Source organism: Dasypus novemcinctus, chromosome 11 (genome assembly GCF_030445035.2).
Source record: "Dasypus novemcinctus isolate mDasNov1 chromosome 11, mDasNov1.1.hap2, whole genome shotgun sequence".
Lineage (NCBI taxonomy): Eukaryota > Metazoa > Chordata > Mammalia > Cingulata > Dasypodidae > Dasypus > Dasypus novemcinctus.
The window spans coordinates 30,889,907-30,913,286 of record NC_080683.1 but is presented as its reverse complement, the minus strand read 5'-3'; the positions used below and the strand labels follow the sequence as shown (position 1 = coordinate 30,913,286).

Here is a 23,380-nt window from a genome sequence, read left to right as displayed (position 1 = left end):
GTCACGCAGCAAGATGATGACCCAACAAAAGAGAGATGAAGGGGACAGTGAAGGTGAAGTGTAGCAGAGAACAGGAACTGAGGTGGCACAACTGACAGGGAAACTGTCTCCACATCAGAGGTCCCAAGATCAAATCCCAGTGAATCCTTGGGAGAAAGACAAGAAAAGACAAAAAGAGAAACAGATACAGAGAGATCACACAATGAATGGACACAGACAGCAAAAAACAGCAGCACAGGAGTGGGAGGTGGGGGGGAGGAAAAAAAATTCAATTAAATCAGTCCAATATTGGGTAAGGGGTATGTGACTGTGACATAATTAATCACATCTATATTGAACTAGTTTTCCCAAAACACTACCACACAAAGATCTAATTTGCAGAATAAAAATATACTTGGTGTATAAAAAGATAAAAATAAATCCAAAATGGATATCTCTGCATATATCTGTCTGTGAATCTTAGGAGAAAAGCAGACCTACTCCTGGTCTTTATAGAAACAATAGAAACTTAAGTCCCTTAATGCACCATGAGTATCAATATGATCAGATAGATACTCAGTAGGGAATTGTTTTTGAGTGTTGAAACTGATAGTCAAAAACAAAAAGCAGAAATTAAATGAAAGTAGATTTGTGGGTCTCATGACATGATTAGCTGTTTAAGAAACAAAGTAAGCTTTTCATGCTGTGGCACTTATCTTGAGCAGAAGATGGATCATCACATCTCAGCTCCAAGAGCCATATTCAGAAACTCCACTACTGTAACATAAATGCCACAGCGCGTAACTGACAAAATGAGAGGGCAAAGGTCGGCTTTTCAAGGATGATTACATCTCCAATCACTTTCTCCTTTTCAGACTCCTGATGAGAACTTGGGGAAATAAACATGGAGTAATGGAATAATTCCAATTGTTTAGGAGTTGGTTGCAGCTCCTCACCTGCATAATTTTTCCATGTCCTACATGTCCAAGGCAATCAAGGATATAGAACAAGAGTGAAATAGGCTAGTAAGATAGGGAATCAATAGACGGATCTGGAACCTGGCAGAGAGTCCATGTGAACATCAATAACCCCCAACATGGCTGCTGAAAAAATCCCACCCCCAAGATTCTGCTATCCAGAACAAAGACTTCTGGAAGCAAGGAAAAGCCCCAGATATTCCCCAAGGAATTTATCACTGGGTCCTCACTGGGGGATTGATAAGGTGGGGTGATCAATCAAAACAGCAAACAGCTGGAACCCCTCCCCTGCCATTAGCAAAGGGGTGGAATAATTAATAGTTTATAAAGCAGTTTGAAAGGCCTGTGCGAGCTCCGTTCTCTTGCCCCTGGACCCGTTTCTGCCCTCTGTGCACCCCTCTCGCCATTTTTCCTCTGCCACATGGTCAGGCAAGTAAAACCTGGGCATTTATAACCCATATTGGGGAACTGAAATCTGTAAATCAGCCCTCTTTATCCCTTTTCACCTCCTTCCTCTCTACCTGGGACCACTGCTCTGTTATTTTTTCCCATTTCTCTTCCTCCTACCTGAATAAATTACTGGCCTAACTCATCCAGCATGCTCTTAAAATTCATTTCTCCAGCATAGCCAAGAATCTAGACAAAATCCAGTAACAAGACAGTAGGCAGAAAAAAGCAGTTAAGAGCATAGGTTTCACAATCCAATAGCCACAGGTTTATATCCATGCACCACATATGCAACTTTGCAAAAATCTCTTAATTTCCTTCACTTCCATTGGTAAAATAGGGATCACAAAAGCACCTCCTTTAAATTGTTCTTGTGAAGATCAAATGAGATATCTGTAAAGAGTTATCAGAGTTTTTCACTCGAATTGTAATCATCATCATCATCCTTTAAATTTATGACATTTAAAGATTTTGTTGTTTTTCTCTACTCCTAACATTCATTCACTCCTTCTAATGAGTGCTAGGAGAAAGATATTTCTTTCCTACCTTCTTTATTCTATCATATAAAATATTTAACCTTGAAGTAGAATTTAGATGACCTTCAATAACCTGATGATCTGGAAGGTTTGGGGCACCTGTCATTATTCTCAACGCTTATACCCTGTGTGAAAAATTCAATCTCAAACATTAGGGATTCAAATGGCACCAAATTTTATAGAACTGCACTGTCCAATATGGTAGCCAGTAACCACATGTGACTACTTTTTAACCTGAAATGTAGCTGATCTGAATTGAAACGTGCAATAAATATAAAATATATACCAGATTTTGGAGATACATGAAAAAAGAATGTAAAATATTTCATTAACAATTTTTCATAATCATTACAAGTTTGAAATGATAGTTTAGACATTAGTTAAATAGGATTGATATTAAGATTAATTTTAAGTAACTTAAAATTACACATGGCTCTCATTAATATCTCTATTGGTTAGCATTGTTATACAGTAAGGCATAATGACATGAGGCAATCAAAAGATTCTCTGAGGGAGTGGGTATACCAATAGAATAACTAACAGATCTACCCTAATTTCTATGATCTACCCTAATTTCTATTTGTCAAGTTAAGATCAGCCTCTGCTATTCAAAAGCAGACCATTAGCTGCAGTTGGGTGCACTAAAGGCGGTGCCTCAAGTCTACTCCAAGTATAATTGTTTTCAAACCATTTTACTTGGGTAACAAATTATTTAAACTTTAGTCATTTTTCCATTAATACTGTTAGAGAAGCAATCTCGACTTCTAATTAGTTTGAGGCAACCTGGATTGTTTCTTTGGAAAAAAATAAAGCTATGATACACTTCTATTTGGGAGGCATGGGAGCTGCTTGGTCCACCTCAACTCCTAGTTTCAACCATCCATTCTCTCATTTGCAAGAGGCGAACCTAAGCAGGATGTGACTATGGATTTCAGCAAAACCCTGGGTCAGACAGGAAAGAAGTCCTCTCCCATACTCTGGGGGTATCTCCCTGCCCTCCCTTCCCACCAAGAGATAAAGATTCCAGGGTTCATAAAACAGTAACATGTAGAACATATTTCCTTTCTTTCTTTGTGAAGCTTTCCCCAGTACTCATAACCTAAACACTATATGCTCCTTTCTATCTGACAGGCTTTAGTTTACCATATTTTGAAAACAGGCACTAAAAAAATAGCAGTGAAGAAAGTAACCCAAATAATCAAAACTGATCTCTGCATCAAGGAAACATACTTATTTGGACGATTAAAAAGTGGGTTAATACATCTTTCAAAATGAACTGTAATCTTCGACATCATTCTATAAAAGTCTATCAAGTTTTCAATACAACTTCTTCACCTAAAGCCAGGTGCAATCATACCACAAATGGAAAAACAATTTCAGGAGGAGGAAACAAAGGTCTCTGTACTTCACTCATCTATTTATTTTTGCAGTCACAATTTTGTCCACTTTGGATGTTTAAAAAAACTCTGTCCCCATAAACTAGGCCATTCAGACATTTAGAAAGTACAATCCCTGCAGTCTGGATTTGTTGGGTGGGTAGCAAATGAAGGGAGCTTAAGTTAAAATATATCATTTCCTGCTGTGAAGGATAGCATACAAAGATTCACTCAACAGCTGTCACCACTGAAATTGAAATGAGTTTATTTCTGTAGCTAAATCCTGAGTAAATGGTATCCAACTTTTGCTAGCCCAGGTGATTTACTCTGCAGTTATTCCAAACAAGAATACAATCAATAAGTTCTGTTTTAAATTGAATGTAACCACAAGTATGAAGATCATTCAATTAAAAAAAAACATTCCCAGAAAACTACCATCAGACAATATACAGGATACTGATCTATATTTTACTATAACTAGGCAGAAACTGTATGATTCCAAAAGACTTACATATCTAATAAAAATCAGAACTGTATGGGTTTCCATATCAGAAAACAACTATAAACTACACAATTGCTACTTTATTTTAGGTTGCCCTCATATTCCTTCATGCGGTCTATATTCTCCAATTTATTCCAATTTCTAAACTGCAAGAACCCAATGAACTGCAAGAGCTGAAAGGTGTATCCCGTTTTTTTTAAAAAAAACAATGTGTACCTTATATTGGCCAAAGTTATGGAACTGTATCTTTTAAATGGGTGCTTTTCACTGTATGTAAATTATACCTCAATAAAGTTTATTTAAAAAGTAAAACATAAACACACACCCTATAATATATATTTATATTATATTTATATTTATATATTTAAACTACATATATTTATTTATATATATTTAAACTACATATATATTTAAACTACATACATATTCTTTTTTATACAGCACTTTATAAGTATATCACCACACACATTTAAAGGCCCAAAAAATATCTCTATTTTCATGGGTAAATTTTATTATATCTTTTACTCTACAGTCTTAGTGTAGATCCTAATAATATAATGGTCCCTAACAAAGGCTTTTGGTTTTTGACCCAGGATAGTCAAATAAATGCAACAAAGAAAGGATGTCAGGCAGCAGACTTGGCCCAGTGGTTAGGGTGTCCGTCTACCACATGGGAGGTCCACGGTTCAAACCCCAGGCCTCCTTGACCCATGTGGAGCTGGCCCATGCACAGTGCTGATGCACGCGAGGAGTGCCATGCCATGCAGGGGCCCACGCACAAGGAGTGCACCCCGTAAGGAGAGCCGTCCAGCGTGACACAAAGTGCAGCCTGCCCAGGAATGGCGCCACGCACATGGAGAGCTGACACAACAAGATGATGTAACAAAAAGAAACACAGATTCCCGTGCCACTGACAACAACAGAAGCGGACAAAGACGATGCAGCAAATAGACACAGAGAACAGACAACCGGGGTGGGGGGGAGGGGAAGGGGGGAGAAATAAATAAGTCTTTAAAATAAAAAAGGATGTCTGAAAAAGTTCTAATGCAAAATGAGGAAGAGGGTCAGTACTAACAACGAGCAGAATTAACACATTAAATTGATGACCAACATCTTCCCATCTCCAAGCCACATATTCTAGAATTACGCTCTCATATTTGTTTCCAGTATCACTAGAGAACTAATTACACAATGGTTTGGAGATTTAGGTTTATTTTTAGGGGGAGGGGTGATGGGGAAAAGTAATGAAGATTATTAGTAAAAGTCACAGTCCGACAGTCACATCACATACCTTCCCTATACATCTTTTAGTCTTGCATAGCCAATTGATAATATTTCACTATGTTTAAATCTTTTATTTCATAGATCAAAATAGCAAAGTCTTCAACATGTAAATAAGTGATTGGGTAGAAAAGAAAATAGGACTTCTCTTCTGAGATCAAACAGAAGAATAAAAAGAATTCTATTTCCTTCATGATGAGCTCCTAATTCCATGACAGAGTCCCAACTCCAAAAACAGGAGGCAAACCAGGACTGAATTTCCCCAAAAGTAATCAGTATTTCTTCATCATTGTTTTTCTATGGAAATGACAGAAAATCCATCAGTTTTGCATCCAAATGACCCTATCATCCAGTCTTAACATTTAGCACTTTCCAAAAAAATGAATGAGAAGAGACAAAATCTTAAAAGTGAAAGGGCTTTTTTCCATTCATTCTTTAAAGGGGAGATAGCAGTGAACAAAATGGACAAATTCCTTGCTCCCACAGAGCTTTCATTCTAGATAAACACCATTCAAGCAAATGAACAAATAAAAATGATAATTTTTCATATAGTGATGTCACTATGAAGAAAGCAGAGTAAGATAATATGATAAAGTGCTTGTGAAGTGGGGAAGGGACTTTAAATCAAGTATTAGGGGCAGACCTCTATAAAATCTGAGAAGATACACTGCTATATGCATTTGATCAATGTTTCTAGTGGTCTCCTTTAGATTTTGTATGTAGTAAGAACCAAAGTTGCTGCATTAAAAATGGGCTTTTTATTCACTTTGTATTATCATCTACAGCAGTACTTGCTAAATAATAATTAGAAACTAGTGAGAAGGCATTAAACCTTTTGTGAGTCTCCACAGTTTGTCTTTCCTTGGCCCAAAGTGTGGAATTTTGTGTTGTTTTACCTTGTGAGTAAAGGTTAATTGTGTCTGGAATGCAGGGGGTCTTTTGGGCTAATCAAACATTTAAACACATAGGACTAACATTTCAGCTTGCCACCAGGGTAGCTTCAAGTATTCCTCCTCTACAGGAATCCTTTCAACAGTCCTGCACAGCTGGGCAACTCAGGAGCATGAAGTTATACTGGCTTAGGACACTCATGATCCTCAATGTTCACTATTTCCTACATCAATTCAGAAGTATAGTTTCCAGGGTCACCTCAAAGAACAAGCCAAGGAAACCCAAAGTTATGGCTTCTTCATCAGATATTTATAGTTCTTTCCAGTCCAGACAATTAATCAGTCAGGGATCATTTCTACATAGAAGTCATGCTATCTAGTCAAATAACTGATATACACCATCTTTAACTGTTTCCAGGAAAGGAATGCTGGGAAGTTAACTGAAGGTCAAATTCACTTGCAAAAAGGTAAGAGATTTTGTTAATTATTCACCCACACTGTGGAAAAGGCTGAAGGAAAAGTGGTAATGATGCGTGTAAAAATATCCTTTAAACTGATATGCAAGCTGAATGAAGGCAGGGTGCACATTTTTAGTCAGGTGACTCAAACAATTATAGAAGAGAAGAAAAAGTCATTATCATCTCCCCCTCATATTTTGCCATCTCTAAATCCTGATAAAGTTATAGAGCCTAATGGTTAGTATCACAAGTCCTGAAGTCAGCCAGAACAGAGTGAAATCCTGGCTTTGTGACTTGCCTGCTGACCAATCTATTTTCTATGCCCCTCAGTTTCTCTCTCTGTAAATTGAGTATAATATCTACTTCCAAATGGGTTATTTGGAGGAGTAAATGTAAATGTAAACAATAAGTATTTAACATGGGTTCTAGAGTTCGTAAATACTATTATTATTTATAAAAAAAAAAAATTAGTTTTCTATTAAGTGCCCACAATGGGTCGGACAAAGTTCTGAGCATGAATAAGTTGGATTTTTTAGAGTCAGCCTTTGCATCACTCAGGCATTATAGATGCCAGATTTTGGAATTCCAGGCCCTACTGCTATTATTTTTCAAAAATATATGATTACATAAATGTATTTAAAATACAATGTGGAAATTGCACTGTCCAATTTGGTAACCATTAGTTACCAAATGTAAATGGAAACCAATTAAAATTAAATAAAATTCAGTTCTTCACTCACATTAGCCACATTTTAAGCACTCAACAACCATATGTGGCTATTGGCTACCAGATTATACAGCCAATGTTCTATATATGTATAAAGAACATTTCCATCACTACAGAAAGCTCTACTAGAATTATGCTTAACAAGTTACTTTTTTTAGCTGCTAATATATTGCTACCACAATGCTTTCTCAGGCTCTTTAAGGAAGTTATTTCCTATAGCATTATCATCATTTTGTACCTTATTAGCATTTTATGACTAACACAGTGTAAAATAACTAATCTTCTTTATTACATTACTAGAGAGCAATCAATGTTTTAAAGAAATCCAATGAGTGAATAGGAAATTTAATAACTGAAATTACTGAATAATTGAAAAGCATAAGAAATCACAAGTTTTGCTTTCCAATAAGACTATCAGCATCCACAATCCAGATATTCCTAAGAAGCTTTGGAGTTAGAGGACAAAGAGATATCTAAACTATCTAGTTGATAATAAGCTGCAAGAGCATTGTGTCATGTGAAGTTTTATTATTTCTATGATTCTGTGTGCTCTCATAGAATCAGATTTCAACTATGCTAACAGTCATCATAACTGATGGTAATTACTTTAAATTAGTTTTCTCTTTTCTGATAAATATTAAGCTCTACGAAGGCAGAGACAAATAAGCACCCCTAGACCCTAGCATCAGGGCTGGCACCTAATATGAATTCCCTTAATATGTGTTGAATGAATGATGAATAAAATAGAATCTAAGAATTTTTAAAGGTTCACAACCATTTGTTTACTTGCATTACTAAACAACTCTCACACCAAAGTACTTTTGTAAGTTTCAGGCACTACTGTACAATCTCATTACAAAATCTGCTTATTTACAAAGGTATGTATTTGCCTTTGGCTAGATAGCTAGTTGAAGAAACAGGTAAGATTTTTTTAATCTTCTTTCTATATCATTAAAGAGAAAATCAGTAACTTATTTATATTTCTTTAAGAAATCATTTTTTCACTTTTTCAACTTTAAAACATGTTAAGCTAGCACAGAGAATTAACCTATTCACAAAACCCCAGGAAAATTCAGTAGTCTATGTAAATTAAAAGTCATGAATTACTTCTACAATTGATTTAAAGTGATTCAAAAAGCTATTTCCTCCCCTCAAAGTAAAACTTGCACTGCAGTAGGCAGAATCATTGGCCTGCGAAAGACAACCACATTCTAAGTCCCAGAACCTACAAAAAGGTTTGGAGTAAAAAGGAACTTTGTACATATAATTAAGGTAAGGACCTTGATATGGGGAGATTATCCTGACTATCCAGATGGCCAATCTAATTACATTAGCCCTTAAAAGCAGAATACTTTCTTAGGTTGGAGGCAGAGAGATGCAGCAATAGAAGTCACAGAGATCTGAAACATGAAAAGGACTTGCACTGTTGCTGGTTCAGAGTTACAAGGTCAGGACAGAGGCCTCTGGAAGATCAGGGAAAGCATGAGAAGCAATGTGGGCAGCCTCTAGGAGCAAAGACTGGTCCCTCACTGAAAACCAGCAAGCACATGGGATCAGTCCTACAGCTGCGAGGAAATAAACTTAGCCAACAACATGAATAAGCTTCAAAAAGGAACATAGCCTTGCTGACACTTTTGATTTTAAGTCCAGTGCCAGATTTCTAACCTACAAAAGTATGAGATAATAAATGGGTATTGGTTTAAGTTGCTAGGTTTGCAGTATTTTGTTACATCTACAATAGAAAACTAATACACTCAGCTTTTTTTCTTATTTTACTCATATACAAAAAGGCAGTACCATTTCTAAGTACTGGGGAAATTTACACACACATTTATTATACTTACACATATTTGAACATATATTATGTTTGTTGGTAAGATAGTTCAAAAGGGTTTATTCTAGACACACTAATAAGGCTTAAAATCCTAAATCCCATCTTTTCAAGTTACTGATTAACTTGTTAAGAATTCTGCCACTTTCTCACCTAGGCAACATGACACCTTTAGACTAATGAACTCTCCTGTTTGTTCAAAGCTATACATCACCTAGTTTGCTGCTGATCTTTCTTCTTATCTCTATCTGCTGGAAAACATCCATGTTCAAATTCCTTCTTCATGACCTCATTACAGCATTTCTGTTCCCCAGTTTACTTCACCTGGCCATACAGTAACTGCTGATATTATGTAATTTGTTTTCCAAGAATTATTCAACCAAGAAAGTTTAAATAACCAATAAAACAGAAAGGCTAAGTAAAAACAGATATATTTAGCCTTGATTGAATATTATAGTCACTTAAAATTAGAGCCATGAAAACAATTTTCTACTTTATTACACAGTTATGACATATTAAGTGAAAAAGAATTTTTTAAAGTTTACTTTAATTATAATTATGTAAATTATGCATATACTACAACAAAACCCTAGTGGCGATCATATTAGAGATGTAGGATCCATTTCCTTTATTTTTCCAAATTTTATACATTGTGGCCATATATTTTATCAAAAAGAAAAAAAATTAAGGGAAGTGGATGTGGCTCAAGCGATTGGGCTCCCATCTACCATATAGGAGGTCCCAGGATTGATTCCTGGTGCCTCCTGGTGAAAGTGAGCTGGCCTGCATGGAGAGCTGGCCCACATAGAGAGCTGACGCAACAAGAAGGGACAGAGAGGAAAGACAATGAGAAACTCAACAAACCAGGGAGCTGAAGTAACTCAAGAAACTGAGTGCCCCTCTCCCATGTCGGAAGGTCCCAGGATTGGTTCCTGGTGCCTCCTAAAGAGAAGACGAGAAGACAAGCAGACAGAAAAACACACAGAGAAGGAACACAGAGAGCAGACAGCAAACACAAGCGGCAAGGGGGTGGGAATAAATAAATAAAAAGAATCTTAAAAAAAAAAAAATTAAATGACATTAAATTACTAACATAACTCACATATACATACCCCATTTCACAAACAAGATTTCCTACCTCCCTATTTATTCTCTACTCGATTACACTGCAGCAGTTTTTAGTTTAGCCTAGTTTTCTATCAGTGTGTGTGTTTATAAATTTTGGACCCCACTCCTTTGAAAAATATAAATATCTTTAATTAAGGAACCACATCTATTAGCTCCTTTGTCTATCAGAGTATCAGTTATAGAGCCCTTACTACAATGGATTGATTATAACGAAATTATGGTTCTTGACAAGTATACCTCTAAAAACACAGGAACATTTTCCATGCAGACATGAAAAAACATAAAGACAGTAACTAATGGAAAATGATATATTCTTTCTAATTTATTAATATCTTACAAGGCATCTGGAAAACCTCTGCAAAAATCACTGAACTTAAAAGCTTGTTTGGCTGCTTGTAATAAAGGAAATAAACAGTTCAAGGTACTGCCAGAGGCTGGGAAAAGGTGATGAGAAAGAGCTGACAAATCACTGAAGCATGTGGACCATGTTAATGAGGCTTTCATGTCAGTCCTTGATTGGTGAAAGGGCCTATCTACTAAACCTTTCTCTAGCATTTATTTACATATTTACCAGAATCAACACATGAATGCCAGGCAATTTTCTTATTTCAAAATGAGAACTAATTCAAAAAGAAAACACTGAGAAATGTACCACTGTAGATACCGGGAAAAGCTTTCTTGCAGAGGTTGCATTTCTGATATAAAATTTGTGGCAGCATATTCTTTAGAGAAACAAATAGAAGTATTTATACATATTAACCAAATACCTACTTTAGAAATAAGAATTTACAAAAGTGGTCTGTAATAATAGCAGTTGAAGGAAGATGCTTTCATTATTTTAAATGATTGTAAAGTAAAGGTCAATATAAATGGCTGTTTACAAAGTCAGGATGCATTACAAGAAAATCCATGTGACACAAAGTATTTACTACACTTCTCTTTGAAAGCTTGTTATATCTTAATATGATTTCCAATTCACTGTTGGGCTAAAAATGCTAATAAAATTAGGAGAAATAGTGTAACAAATATTTGTCTTAAAAATTATTCTTTAATAAAGGTAAAACATGAAATGAGAACAAACTTTTAAAGAGATCTATAATAAGCTGGCTTGTACCCATTCATTTCATATTTTGAGATAGAAGAGTGAAAGAAGGCATACACTCAGCGGAGAGGTTTTATTGTTAAGGAAATAAATCTCAATCACACAACTAAAGTTATAACATGTAGAATATGGGCTGCAAGTTTGCTTCTCTGGTCCCTTTATCTTACATTTATAGGTGTGATAAATAACAATCTTTCACATACATTCTTGCTAGCCTAATACCACTTTATAAATATTATTCCATCGCTAACATCACTAGAGGAGCAAAGATATATATTTAAAATAGACCTCTATATTCACAAGGCACAAGTCCCAAGACCTTCTTATACCTCCAAATTAAAAAAAATAAAAAATAAAAATCCTAGTATGCCAAATAATTCAAACAAGAAAATTCAGTGACATATAACTATGAGGATGACTGTGAAGTCTTATTAAGATGGAGACTGATTAGACGATATATTTAACAATGTAAGACTTTAGGAAAGCAGATATGATTTGTACAACTTCTCTTTGACATTTTGGCATTTTAATTTATTTTGTAAGTCTAACCAAGTTTACTTCTTTCAATTGAAGAGTTCCTGGTATCAATTTTGAAAAGTGGTAAAGACCTACTCTATAAAATATTTCATTCATCTCCTTTGGGAGAAGAAGGAGAACGATACTTTTTATTTGAAATAAAAGATTTTCTTAATGTGAACTTCCTGCAGCTCATGGATACAGTCCTATTTCCTTCCTTCCTCTCCAAGAACAGAATACACTCCCTATTCTCCATGGCCTCGTTTCTCATTTTTTCCTCGTTCCTCACTGTATTAGTCAGGGTTCTCTATGGAAACAGAATCAACAAGGGATATCTGTCGATAGTAAGAGATTTATCAGAGTCTCTCACACAGCCGTGGGGATGCACAAGTCCAGGTTCTGCAAGCAGGCTGCAACCAGAAGCTCTGATGAAAATCCAATGAAGACTCCTGATGAGTTCTGGGAGATGTTGTCTGTCCAAAGAAGAGCTGGGAAATTCTCTCTCAATGCTAGAATCACTTCCCCTTTTAAGGCATTCAACTGATTGGGTAAAGCATCACTCATTGCTGATGGTAATGTCCCTGACTGATGTAATTATAACCAGCTATCTATGATTTACCACTGCAGTAAAGTCAATGATGACAAAAGTCCATAAATGCCCTTGTACTACAGTTAGCCCAGTGCTTGACTGAAAAAACAACTGAGCACAATTACCTAGCCGAGTTGACACAATAGCCTAACCATCACACTCACAATAATCAGATTTGCACAATGTTGTGGCTAAGCCACAATTCCCACGTCTCCAATTCAACAGATGTTGGCAAGTTCTGGCCTGACTTTGACAATGTTGGCCATCCCTTTTTGAAATCTTTCTCTTAGCATCTTTGATAACATTGTACCTTTGCTCTGTTCCTATTTTGTTCAAGATTTCCTCCCGGGTATTTTTATTGATAGGTCTTTCAATTCTTCTCATACCTCTACTCTGCCCCTCCCAAGTAACTTTTCCAAGTAACTACTATACTAAGTAACTGATTACATCAAATAATACTCATATTCTGTGGTTTCTATTCATGGCCATTATTCCTTTTCCTGTCACTCTACACTCTCTCCCTGGGTCATTTCAGCAATTGCCCTAATTTTATTCTCATACAGTGATGATTATCAAATGTCTCTCTGGTATAAATTTCACTCTTAAACTGTGAGTCTATATTTAGCTACTTATTAAGCATTCCACCCATATATTCCACAATTTCAAGTTTAAAATGCTGAAACTACTATACTTAGCATTTCAGAAAACATATCACCCAAATCCTTCATCTTCCTTTAGTCTTCTTCTTAGCTAATGACATCATTATCCCCAAGTTAGATTAAAGTTCAGTCCAACAATCTGAGCACCCACTATAAGCCAGTATTGTGCTTGGAGGTAAATAATAGCTCCATTACTTAGGGAATAACCCATTACTTAAGGAATGTCCCCATAAAAGAGACAGTAAGTTTAATTAAGAAAATTATGTACTGTGTATTTGGCATTAGAAAGTTTTACACATTTTATAATTTGTTTAAAAGTCTTCCCCTCAAATGAAACCAAATCTATCAATTCCTTGGTAAGAGACATTGATTCTGTTTTTTATTCCAAGTATATAATGGATACCCAGTAAATGATTAATGAACAGATATTACTAACAAATAAAAATAAACTAGTATTTCTATTAGATATTGAAGAAAATTTTTTTCTAGTTCCTTTATAACAATATAAGATTTAGGTACACTGCTTCTGCAATTGCAAAATAATATATGTTTTTAAGCAGTATCCCAGATTATTAGATTACATTAACTATCTTTGTATGTTCAAGTCCTATAAAATGATTTGAGAATTTCTCTGTATTGCTACTTCAATTTTTACAGGTATTTGTATCATCTTTCAAATTACATTTATTGACAAATTTAATTAAAATGCTATTAATCATTTCTCTGTGATTATTAGAGGCACTAAACAAAATTAAACTTAATAATTATCTTAGTATCACTCTGTAATATCCATCCCTTTTGGGTAATATTTAAACTATACAGTTCATGCAAATCAATGGTGATTATTTTTTCCCAATAAGATTATCATTAGACTCTCTCAAACAATATTCTTTCTTATTTTGTCCTAAGCAAAATAAAGATAAAATAAAAATACTACATTTAGATCACCAAAAGAGACAATTCAATATGGTTGAAAGCATATCACAAAGTTACTTTGTACAACAGGAAGTGTCAAACAATGCACATCAGCTGCCACCCTACACACAGATGTTTCTTATATATGGTAATAAAATGAGAAACCACTGGGTTTAATAATAATAAAAAAGCACCATCAGTTAGTGCATACTGCATACAGCCTCTAGCCCTAGTTGCCTAGCAACTGGTCATGTGTGAAATCCACAGAGAATTAAAGCCCTAGATGAATGTTTTGCTCAAGATTCAAGGACCCAAATAGATACCTCAGGAGTTAATCTAAATTCTAGTTGACAATTACCATACTGAAGTTAAGGAAGGAGAATCCATCATTATTTTACAGAATCAAGCATTAACTAGAGGTTTAAACCTTTTGAACCAGTGGTTTAATATGAAAAAACTGAAAAATGATCAATAAATTATAAAAAACTTTATGTAGAAAAAATACAATAAAATACTAGCTATTACATGCATTCATTCATTCATTCAACAAAACACGGATGAATACCTATCACATGCCAGATACTGTACCAGTCACTGAAAATAAAGTATGAAAGTCACTTTACAAACTATAAAGTAGCTTACACTAAAGGGGAAATAAAAGAAGTAAACAATTACCAATTACAATATATTAGATCAGTAGTATAGAGGTAGCCATGGAGCAGTAACAAAACACATTTAAAAGGCACTCATTTCAGACAGGAAGGACTAAATGGTCAAAGAAGGCTTACCAGGGGAGGAGACACTTGAGCTGAATCTTTTTTTTTTTAAACAACTTGATTTCAAATTCACAAAAATAAAAGAAGAGAAAAAGGCAGCTCAACAAATTATGGTAACATTATTCCCAAAAAGTTCTTTTTCAGGCACTTTTATTTCATCTAATTCCAACTGCTAGCTCAGTTCTAGTGTTCAGAAAGATACATAGAGGAACACAGGTAAGTTAAATGTCACAGTCAAGATCTCATTATCAATGAAAAAAAAAAATGAAGAGAAAAAAAGCCTAATTATATTCATATCTCACAGTACCAAACCCCATATTCTTTTTTACCTTTAGAATTAATATAGTATCAATTTTGCTTTTGCTACAAAAACAATACAATGTTGTTGACTGTAGTCCATAAATTACATTAGTTATATATATTTTTCCCATGTGTCACCACATTCAACACCCTGTAGAAAAACATTCCTGTATTTATATTATTAACCACAATCCTCATCTACTTCTAAAAATCACTGATATACATCCTCCAGTTGTCCTCCAACTAACAATCTTCCTAGACTACTCATTCCAGGCACAATCACATCCATAAATCAACAGTTTGTTACATTCACAATAATGTTACTATCAAGTCCAACCATTATCACATATTTACATTTGATATCATTAAACAGTCTACATACATATATATCCAGCATCTTCTCCACCTTCTCATCCTGCATCTCCCACCAACTTACCCCACAGTCCAAATCCATAAGTCTACTTATTGTATTTAGTTCATATTAGTGAGACTGAGCTAAATCTTAAAGCACAAAAAAATATTAGTCAAAGAAGTAGGGGAAGGAAAGAAGGATATTCCACACAGAACAAAAAATATTTACAAGTGCTTAGAGGTGAGCAAGAGCACGTTGTATTAGAGGAACATCAAAGCATCTTGCAGGACTAGAAGTTGGGGTGCCAGTGCTGAAAAAGATGGGCCAGATCCATCCAGAAGGATTTCCTATCCTAGGCTAAGGAATTTTATGCTGAGGAATGATATGATCACTCCTGGCAATGACATGAAATATATTAGAGAGGGTAAAGCAGGGTCAGGAAGAAAAGACAAGAGGTTATTATACTAAGAGAGATACTCAGGAGATAAAACCAACAGGTTTTAGTCACCAATAAATTTAGACAAGTGGGAGAGGGGTTTTAAGGAAGAGCCTCAAATATGATTCTTGGGTTTCTTTTAACTCATTACCACAGAGCTCTAGAAAATTTAACAACTATATATAATATTTATCATACACCAACCATGATGAAATATTGGTCTTGATATGTAACCCCCCCCCCCCCCCCCAAAAAAAAAACCCACAACAATTATACAAAGGTTAAAAAGTATCTGTCTCTGGGAAGTAAAAGTTACTTAATGGGAGGAAAAGGAGACGGGAGCAAGAAAGGGAAAGAAAAGAAAAAAGGAAAAACAAAGAAAACAAAAAGATACTTAAAATTAATATCCACCCAAACATTTAAATAAGAGTGATATTCTATGTTTAAAAAGAATAAAAATAGGGAACCAGTGTAGCTCAGTGGTTGAGCACCGGCTTGCCACATACGAGGTCCCCAGTTCAATCCGCAGCCCCAGTAGCTACCAAAAAGAAAAAGAAAAGAAAAGAAAGGGGGGGGGGGGTAAAAAAAAAAAAAAATAAAGAAACCAGAAGAGAAGGAAAAGACTATTGGTGCTTGACTGCATAAAACATGAAAATGTATGTATATTGGATAATGCAACAACATTTTTCAGAAAAAAATATTTTTGTAACAAATACAACAAAGGGTTACTATCCTTTATGTCTAAAGTACATATGTTATTAATAAATGGACAAAGAATACAGATTTAATTCCCTCCAAATAAAAATGAATAATCAAACATTTAAAAAACATTCTGAAAAATAATCAAAGAAATGTATATGATCACAATGCTATCTCTATGATTAATCTATTAAATTGCAACTGTTCTGGCTGCCCCACCTAGTCCAGGGTATAGTAAAATAGGAAATCTTTGTGAAATAGAGAGTATAAGTAGAGAGTATAAGTAGAATAAGGTTTTTAAAACCTTAAGAATATTCCTATCCTTCGACAAAATAATTCCACTTCTGAAAACCTATTCTAGAGAAATGATCTAAAACACAGGTAGAGATTTACATACAGCAGTATTTGTAAGTAGTAAAAAAGAATTACAAACTGTCGAACTGCTCCCCAAAGAGGGATAAATACACTGTAGTACAATCATACAAACCATGTAGCCACTAAAAATTTCATTTTGGGAGAATTTTTAAAACGAAAAAAATTCTTACAATACTTATAAAAAATGGAAAAAAGGGAAAATTACATAAAAGTGTAATTTTAACAATGGATTTTTAAAAAGCATAGAGGGAAAAAGTTACTCCTGAGTAATGTTGAGTTTTTCTTTTTCCTTCCCTGTATTTTCTAAGTTTGCTTTTTAAATAACGAGATATATACACACACACACACTTTTTTTTTTTTAAGGTACTGGGTGTCAGGGATTAAACCTGGGATTCTCATATGTGGGAAGCCAGCACTCAACATCAGCTTCTCTGAGTTGATCTTTCATTTGTTTTGCTTATTTGTTTTTCTTTTTTCAGGAGGTACTGGGAACCCAACCTGGGACCTCCCATATGGGGGACAGGCACTCGATTGCTTGAGCAACATCTGCTCCTTTGAATATATTATTTTTGTGTTTGGAAAACAAAGCCCACCCATTGCAGTTATCCCCAAGAAAATGCATGAGGATCTAAAAAGTATGCCTAAACCTTGTATTTCAATAAATAGCTTTGAGATCTTTCTGCAAATAACTTTACAGTCATCTCTTAACTTATTTAAATTTAAAGTAATCAATTCATTCTACACATTTTTATTAAATTAAAAGAGCTTTTAACAATACCCTAAAGCCAAGGGTAACATGCATATTATATTAAGAACTTCAATTTGAATAACAGATTTGAAGGAAGAGAAGTATTTTTTAAATTTTTAGTAATTGAAGGGGTTTATCCACTTTAATATACTTTAACCACTTTAATATATTTGCATTTATAAGCATAACAAGGCTTTGCTTTCATATTACCTGAGATGATTAAGCAGAGGCTGAAGTCGCTCATCAGACTGCACAGTAGGTAAGGACCTGGCTGTTAACTAAAAGCAGAAAAGAGGGTTAGTAAAAACAGTAAAGTCCAAACACTAAAACATTTGAACATTAAAAATAAAACAGGAGGTGGGGGGTGGAAAATGAGTACTTAAAAATGTAAAGAAATTTTCCTCTTTTTAAAATCAAGGATTGGGCGGCAGACTTGGCCCAGTGGTTAGGGCATCCGTCTACCACATGGGAGGTCCGCAGTTCAAACCCCTGGCCTCCTTGACCAGTGTGGAGCTGGCCCATGCACAGTGCTGATGTGCGCAAGGAATGTCATGCCATGCCACGCAGGGGTGTCCCCTGCGTAGGGGAGCCCCGTGCGCAAGGAGTGCGCCCCTAGGGAGAGCCGCCCAGTGCCAAAGAAAGTGCAGCCTGCCTAAGAATGGCGCCGCACGCACGGAGAAAATGACACAACAAGATGACGCAGCAAAAAGAAACACAGATTCCCACGCTGCTGACAACAACAGAAGCGGAAAAAAACGACGCAGCAAATACACACAAAGAACAGACAACGGGGGGGGGGGGGAAATAAATAAATAAATCTTTTAGAAAAATAAAAATAAAAAAAATAAAATCAAGGATTATATAGAAAGCTAATATGCTATGTGAGTAAAACTACCTGGATCTAAGGTTATAGGTAAGGTAACTGAGATTAAAAATAAAGAAACAGGGATACAAATAAAGAGCAAGAGAGTCCATCTGAATTTAAGAAAAAGCTTCTAGTCATTAACATATGATTTTTGTAAACAAAAATGGAAAAAATACTAAATGCTAAAATGTATGACAACCAACCTTGTGGCACTGAATCCCGGGATAAACTGCGGAGAAGTGCTTTCACTTACAGTTAAACCACTGTGAATTTGGCTACATGAAGTACATAATATATAAACATGCAAACATGCACACACACATGCATGCTTTCTTACAAACACACCCACACCATACATTGCTTCATTTGACCACCATATTACTATAAGGAACCAAGATCATTTTAAAACAAACAAAAAGGTTTAAGTACTTAATATTGGAATATGATGTCAAATTGATCTAGGAAACAAAAAGAGTCATAGACTTATTTTGAAATATGGTACATCAGGCTGACCTTGGTGTAATAATATTAATTGTACCTTTATGTGTCCCAATTTTCTTCTCTAAGTGAAACCCCTCTTATGCTATAGCAATCTGACCCAAAGAAATTAAAGACATTCATCAAAAGTAATAGGATAGCTTGAAGTAAACTTAATGAAATACCACAAAAGAAGTAAAAAAAGAAACTTCTTCTGGATTCAATTATAATCAAAATAGTTCATGTATTCTACTAAAAAAATCATTTGACAATTCACAGAAAAGAACCTTAAAACAAGGAAAAAAAAGGAAAATTTCCTTGTGCTTCTATATAGGGTATACGCTTTCTAATTTATTCATATGCTAATGTCTTGTTAATTAAAATTTTCTAAATAGAAAACATGCATTTAATTTATAAAACCTAATGTTCAGACTCATTATCACAAAGAAATCTTGTCTAGTATTTCATTACATATCAAATGGTATACGGTACTCAAGGTTTTATAAACAAAAGCATGTTAATACTTTATATATCCTGCATCTGTTAATGTCGAATTTCTTTACAAAATATCATTTCCATTATTCAGGACATTTCCTTGCTCTGAACCAAAGCTATGCTTTAAAATGATTAAAATAATCTATCTAAATATTTCAAAAGTCAACTCTGATGGAGGAGACAGACTGGACTTTTCAGTCACTTCTGTCAATCTCTATAGCATGCTTCCTAATCAAATCATCTTTGTGAAATAAAAGCAAATAAAACCACTGCAGTAACAACAACATATTTCTAAACATTTGTTCATTCCATATTGGAAATATTTCCCAAATCTACCTCTCTGTCTCAAACTCAACTTTGATTTCCTTTTTCCTAAAGTATTTATACATGTCCAATCACTATTGTTTCTGTCTCCATTCTTGCCTCTTACCTAATTATTCTCCACACTGTGACCAGAGTGAAATTTCCAAAATGAAAGGTAATCCTCCCCTAATTAAAACCATCTAATAATTCCCTTAGGCTCTCAGGATAAAGCCCATTACATCCATCCTTTCATAAGGCATTTTTCTTAAGAATTTCCTTTTGGGCCACATTACTGAGGAAAGGAGCTTAGGATGAATTTGACTGACTATGCAGCTTGTGTCAGCTCCATAAGACACAATGGGGGAAGTGGACTTGACCTAATGGATAGGGCGTCCACCTACCACATGGGAGGTCTGCGGTTCAAACCCTGGGCCTCCTTGACCCGTGTGGAGCTGGCCCATGCGCAGTGCTGCTGTGTGCAAGGAATGCCATGCCATGCCACGCAGGAGTGTCCCCCGCGTAGGGGAGCCCCATGCGCAAGGAGTGTGCCCTGTAAGGAGAGCCGCCCAGCGGCAAAAGAAAGTGCAGCCTGCCCAAGAATGGTGCCGCACACATGGAGAGCTGACATAAGATGACACAACATAAAGAAACACACAGATTCCTGGTACCGCTGATAAGGATAGAAGCAGTCACAGAAGAACACACAGCGAATGGACACAAAGAACAGACAACAGGGGGGAGGGGGGGAAAATAAATAAAAAATAAATCTTAAAAAAAAAAGACACAATGGGACATATCAGGTAGAAACTTGCCATAGCTCCAATTTTGGGAACACATACACTCAGCAATTTGATTACATCCTTTCAACACACACACACACACACACACACACCTGGTTTTTTTATTTGAATTTCGGGTAGGAATAATTCCAAAACCATGGGTCAATGCTCTGAGTAAAATTATTTCAGGGTTGATTTTGAGTTTTCCAAAGGCCTTGTTTTCAACTTTTAAGACAATTAGCATTTTCAAAAAGAACAAGTATTTCTTCATGTTAGGGAGATGAGGTAATAAATATAGCCATCCCAGAGTTCCTGACTACCCTCCATAATGTGGGTGGGTCTCATATAATCAATTGAAGGCTTTTAGAGCAAAGAACTGAAGTTTCCGGAGGAAAAGGATTCTGCCTGAAGACAACATCACTTCTGCTGAGTTTCCAGCCTACTAAATTGCCCTACAGATTTCAGGCTTGTCCCCCAACAATAGTGTGAGCCAATTCCTTACAATAACCTCTTAACATATACATAAATATATCCTGTAGTTCTGTTTCTCTGGAAAAACCTGACTGATAAATCAACTGAATACATTTTTTTTTCCAACTTTATGAAAAATTCAAATATTCATCAAAGTTTTGAGTCTTTTACAGAGAACATCAATATATCCAATGCCTAAATTCCATCATTAACATTTTACTATACTTGTTTATACCTATCCCACTGTAATAATTATATTTCATGATTGGTTTTTACCAAAGGTTTCCTCCCAGCTTATTTCCCTTTTGGCTACTTTGATGAATTTGACATGGGTAGTGCCTAGAAAGATAATTTTCTATAAGCAAGATCAATGACAAAGAATCCTCATCTAACCTGCCAAGACTGGGACTACTTCAAAAATAGATAGCAAATAAGGAGCAGACTGCATAAATGTGACTCTGTTCAAAATAAGACTTACCTAGACAGATGTATAGAAACATCCTTTGTCATAAAAATCACAAGGCTAAAATTAAAGTGCTGTGTTTAAACCTCTTTCAAGAAACTATTGCTAAATAAATGGGTGGCAGTTTCTTGTAGGTAAATCAATTTGAAAGGGACACCAAAATAATCATCTCAAAACATTTTCACCCCAAAAGGACATGAAAGTTCAAGAAAACAAAAATTCATATTCTAATTAGAAGATCAATCAACTCAAGGAAAGAAAAACCTGACAATAAAGCATACTTCCTCAAATTTAAAAGTTATTTTGAATCTGTAAAAAAATTATGAAGAAAAAATACAGGAAATTTAGAGATTATATGAAATTATCTAAATCCATAAAAAAGTTAAATCATAAGTGTTAGTCTAACTAGACCATGTAATATTTTAGACCATATGAAATTATTTTACTATTTTATCCAGTATTTTCTTTTTTTCTAGGAGGTGCCAAGGATTAAACCCAGGACCTCTTACACAGGAGGTAGGTATGCAACCACTGAGCTATATCTGCTCCCCCGTATTTTATTTTTACTTGTTGATATGTAAAACTGAATAAGTCAAAATGAATGACAGATATCATATTGCTAGTAAAATACTCCCCCTGAAAAAAATAAGAATTTTTAATAGAGATGGTAATAATAGAAATTTACTTTTTCTCTCATCAAGCAAAAGGTTAAATCCTTATTTATACTTCAAGTATTTACTGATACCTATTAATATGGTACTTCTTTTAAAAATAAGTAGTCCTTTTTCATAGAACAATACCATTTTTAACTTCTGAAGAAGCATTTAAATGTGTTGTTGTTACCTTGTAAAAATAAAAAATGTTTCATTAAACTAAAGCTCACAAATGTTACCATGCAGCAAGAATTTATACAATCATTTGTGTCATTCCTTTATTCAATAATTTACAGTAACTACCTTTTGTGTGTGTGTGTGTGTGTGTGTGTGTGTGTGCGGGCACGCGCGCGTCTGGTTTCTTTCAATTAGCATAATGGCTTTACTCTGATATTAACATCTTATAGTATTAACATACATTAGTTCAGTTTCAAATAAAAACTGTATCATATATGCAATTTTACCCATATTCATATTTCCCATGCATTTTAACATGCTATACAGTCCCATGTTGCATTTTTTTAGCTTTCCTTTTTTTTTTAATTTTTTTTCTTTATTTATTTTTTGTCTTTATTCATTTTCTTAATATTACATTCAAAAAATATGAGGTCCCCATGTACCCCCCACCCCCCTCACTGCACTACTCCCCCCACAGCAACATTCTCCTTCATCATCATGACACATTCATTGCATTTGGTGAATACATCTCTGAGCATCGCTGCACCTCATGGTCAATGGTCCACATCACAGCCCACACTCTCCCAAGTTCCATCAAGTGGGTCATAGGAGGACCTACAATGTCTGGTAATTGTCCCTGTAGCACCACCGAGGACAACTACAAGTCCCGAAAATGCCTCCACATCTCATCTCTACCTCTTTATATAATAAATATAAATTTCTCAGCCAGCATTTCAGTCTGCCCAACCTTTCCCAATACCCTCGCAATCTAAACTTCTAAGCAATCAAATTTAACAAGGACTATAGAATACAAAAGTAAGATAGTTTGCCCTTATTGCTTTTAGTTAAATGATTTTTGTACTGTTTTAATTTCTGGATTTTTTGCACGTTTATCATATCTTTGTAGGTAAAGTAGGCAGAAACTATATTCTACTACTTTATATTTCTTATAAGCTCTTTCAATAAAATTAATTTTTTTCAGAGCTTAAACTTAAGAGAAACTTTAGTCTTCTTTCTAAAGTAATCTAGTTTAAAAGAGAGTTGAAATTATGAAAGAAGAAAGTAAATTTGGTACCTATTATACCTAATAGGTACAGA

The 23,380-nt window shown here is 35.0% G+C and overlaps 1 protein-coding gene across 2 annotated transcripts in view; it reads right to left on the bottom strand.

Annotated features, from left to right (window-relative positions):
- Positions 1-23,380, bottom strand: part of PRIM2 (DNA primase subunit 2) — a 309,771-nt gene that overhangs the window by 104,160 nt on the left and 182,231 nt on the right. For both annotated transcript variants that reach the window (XM_058306925.2, XM_071218530.1), the window contains one exon: positions 17,810-17,877. In XM_058306925.2, coding sequence (XP_058162908.1) covers positions 17,810-17,877 — 68 coding nt within the window. The remainder of the gene's footprint in view (positions 1-17,809; positions 17,878-23,380) is intronic.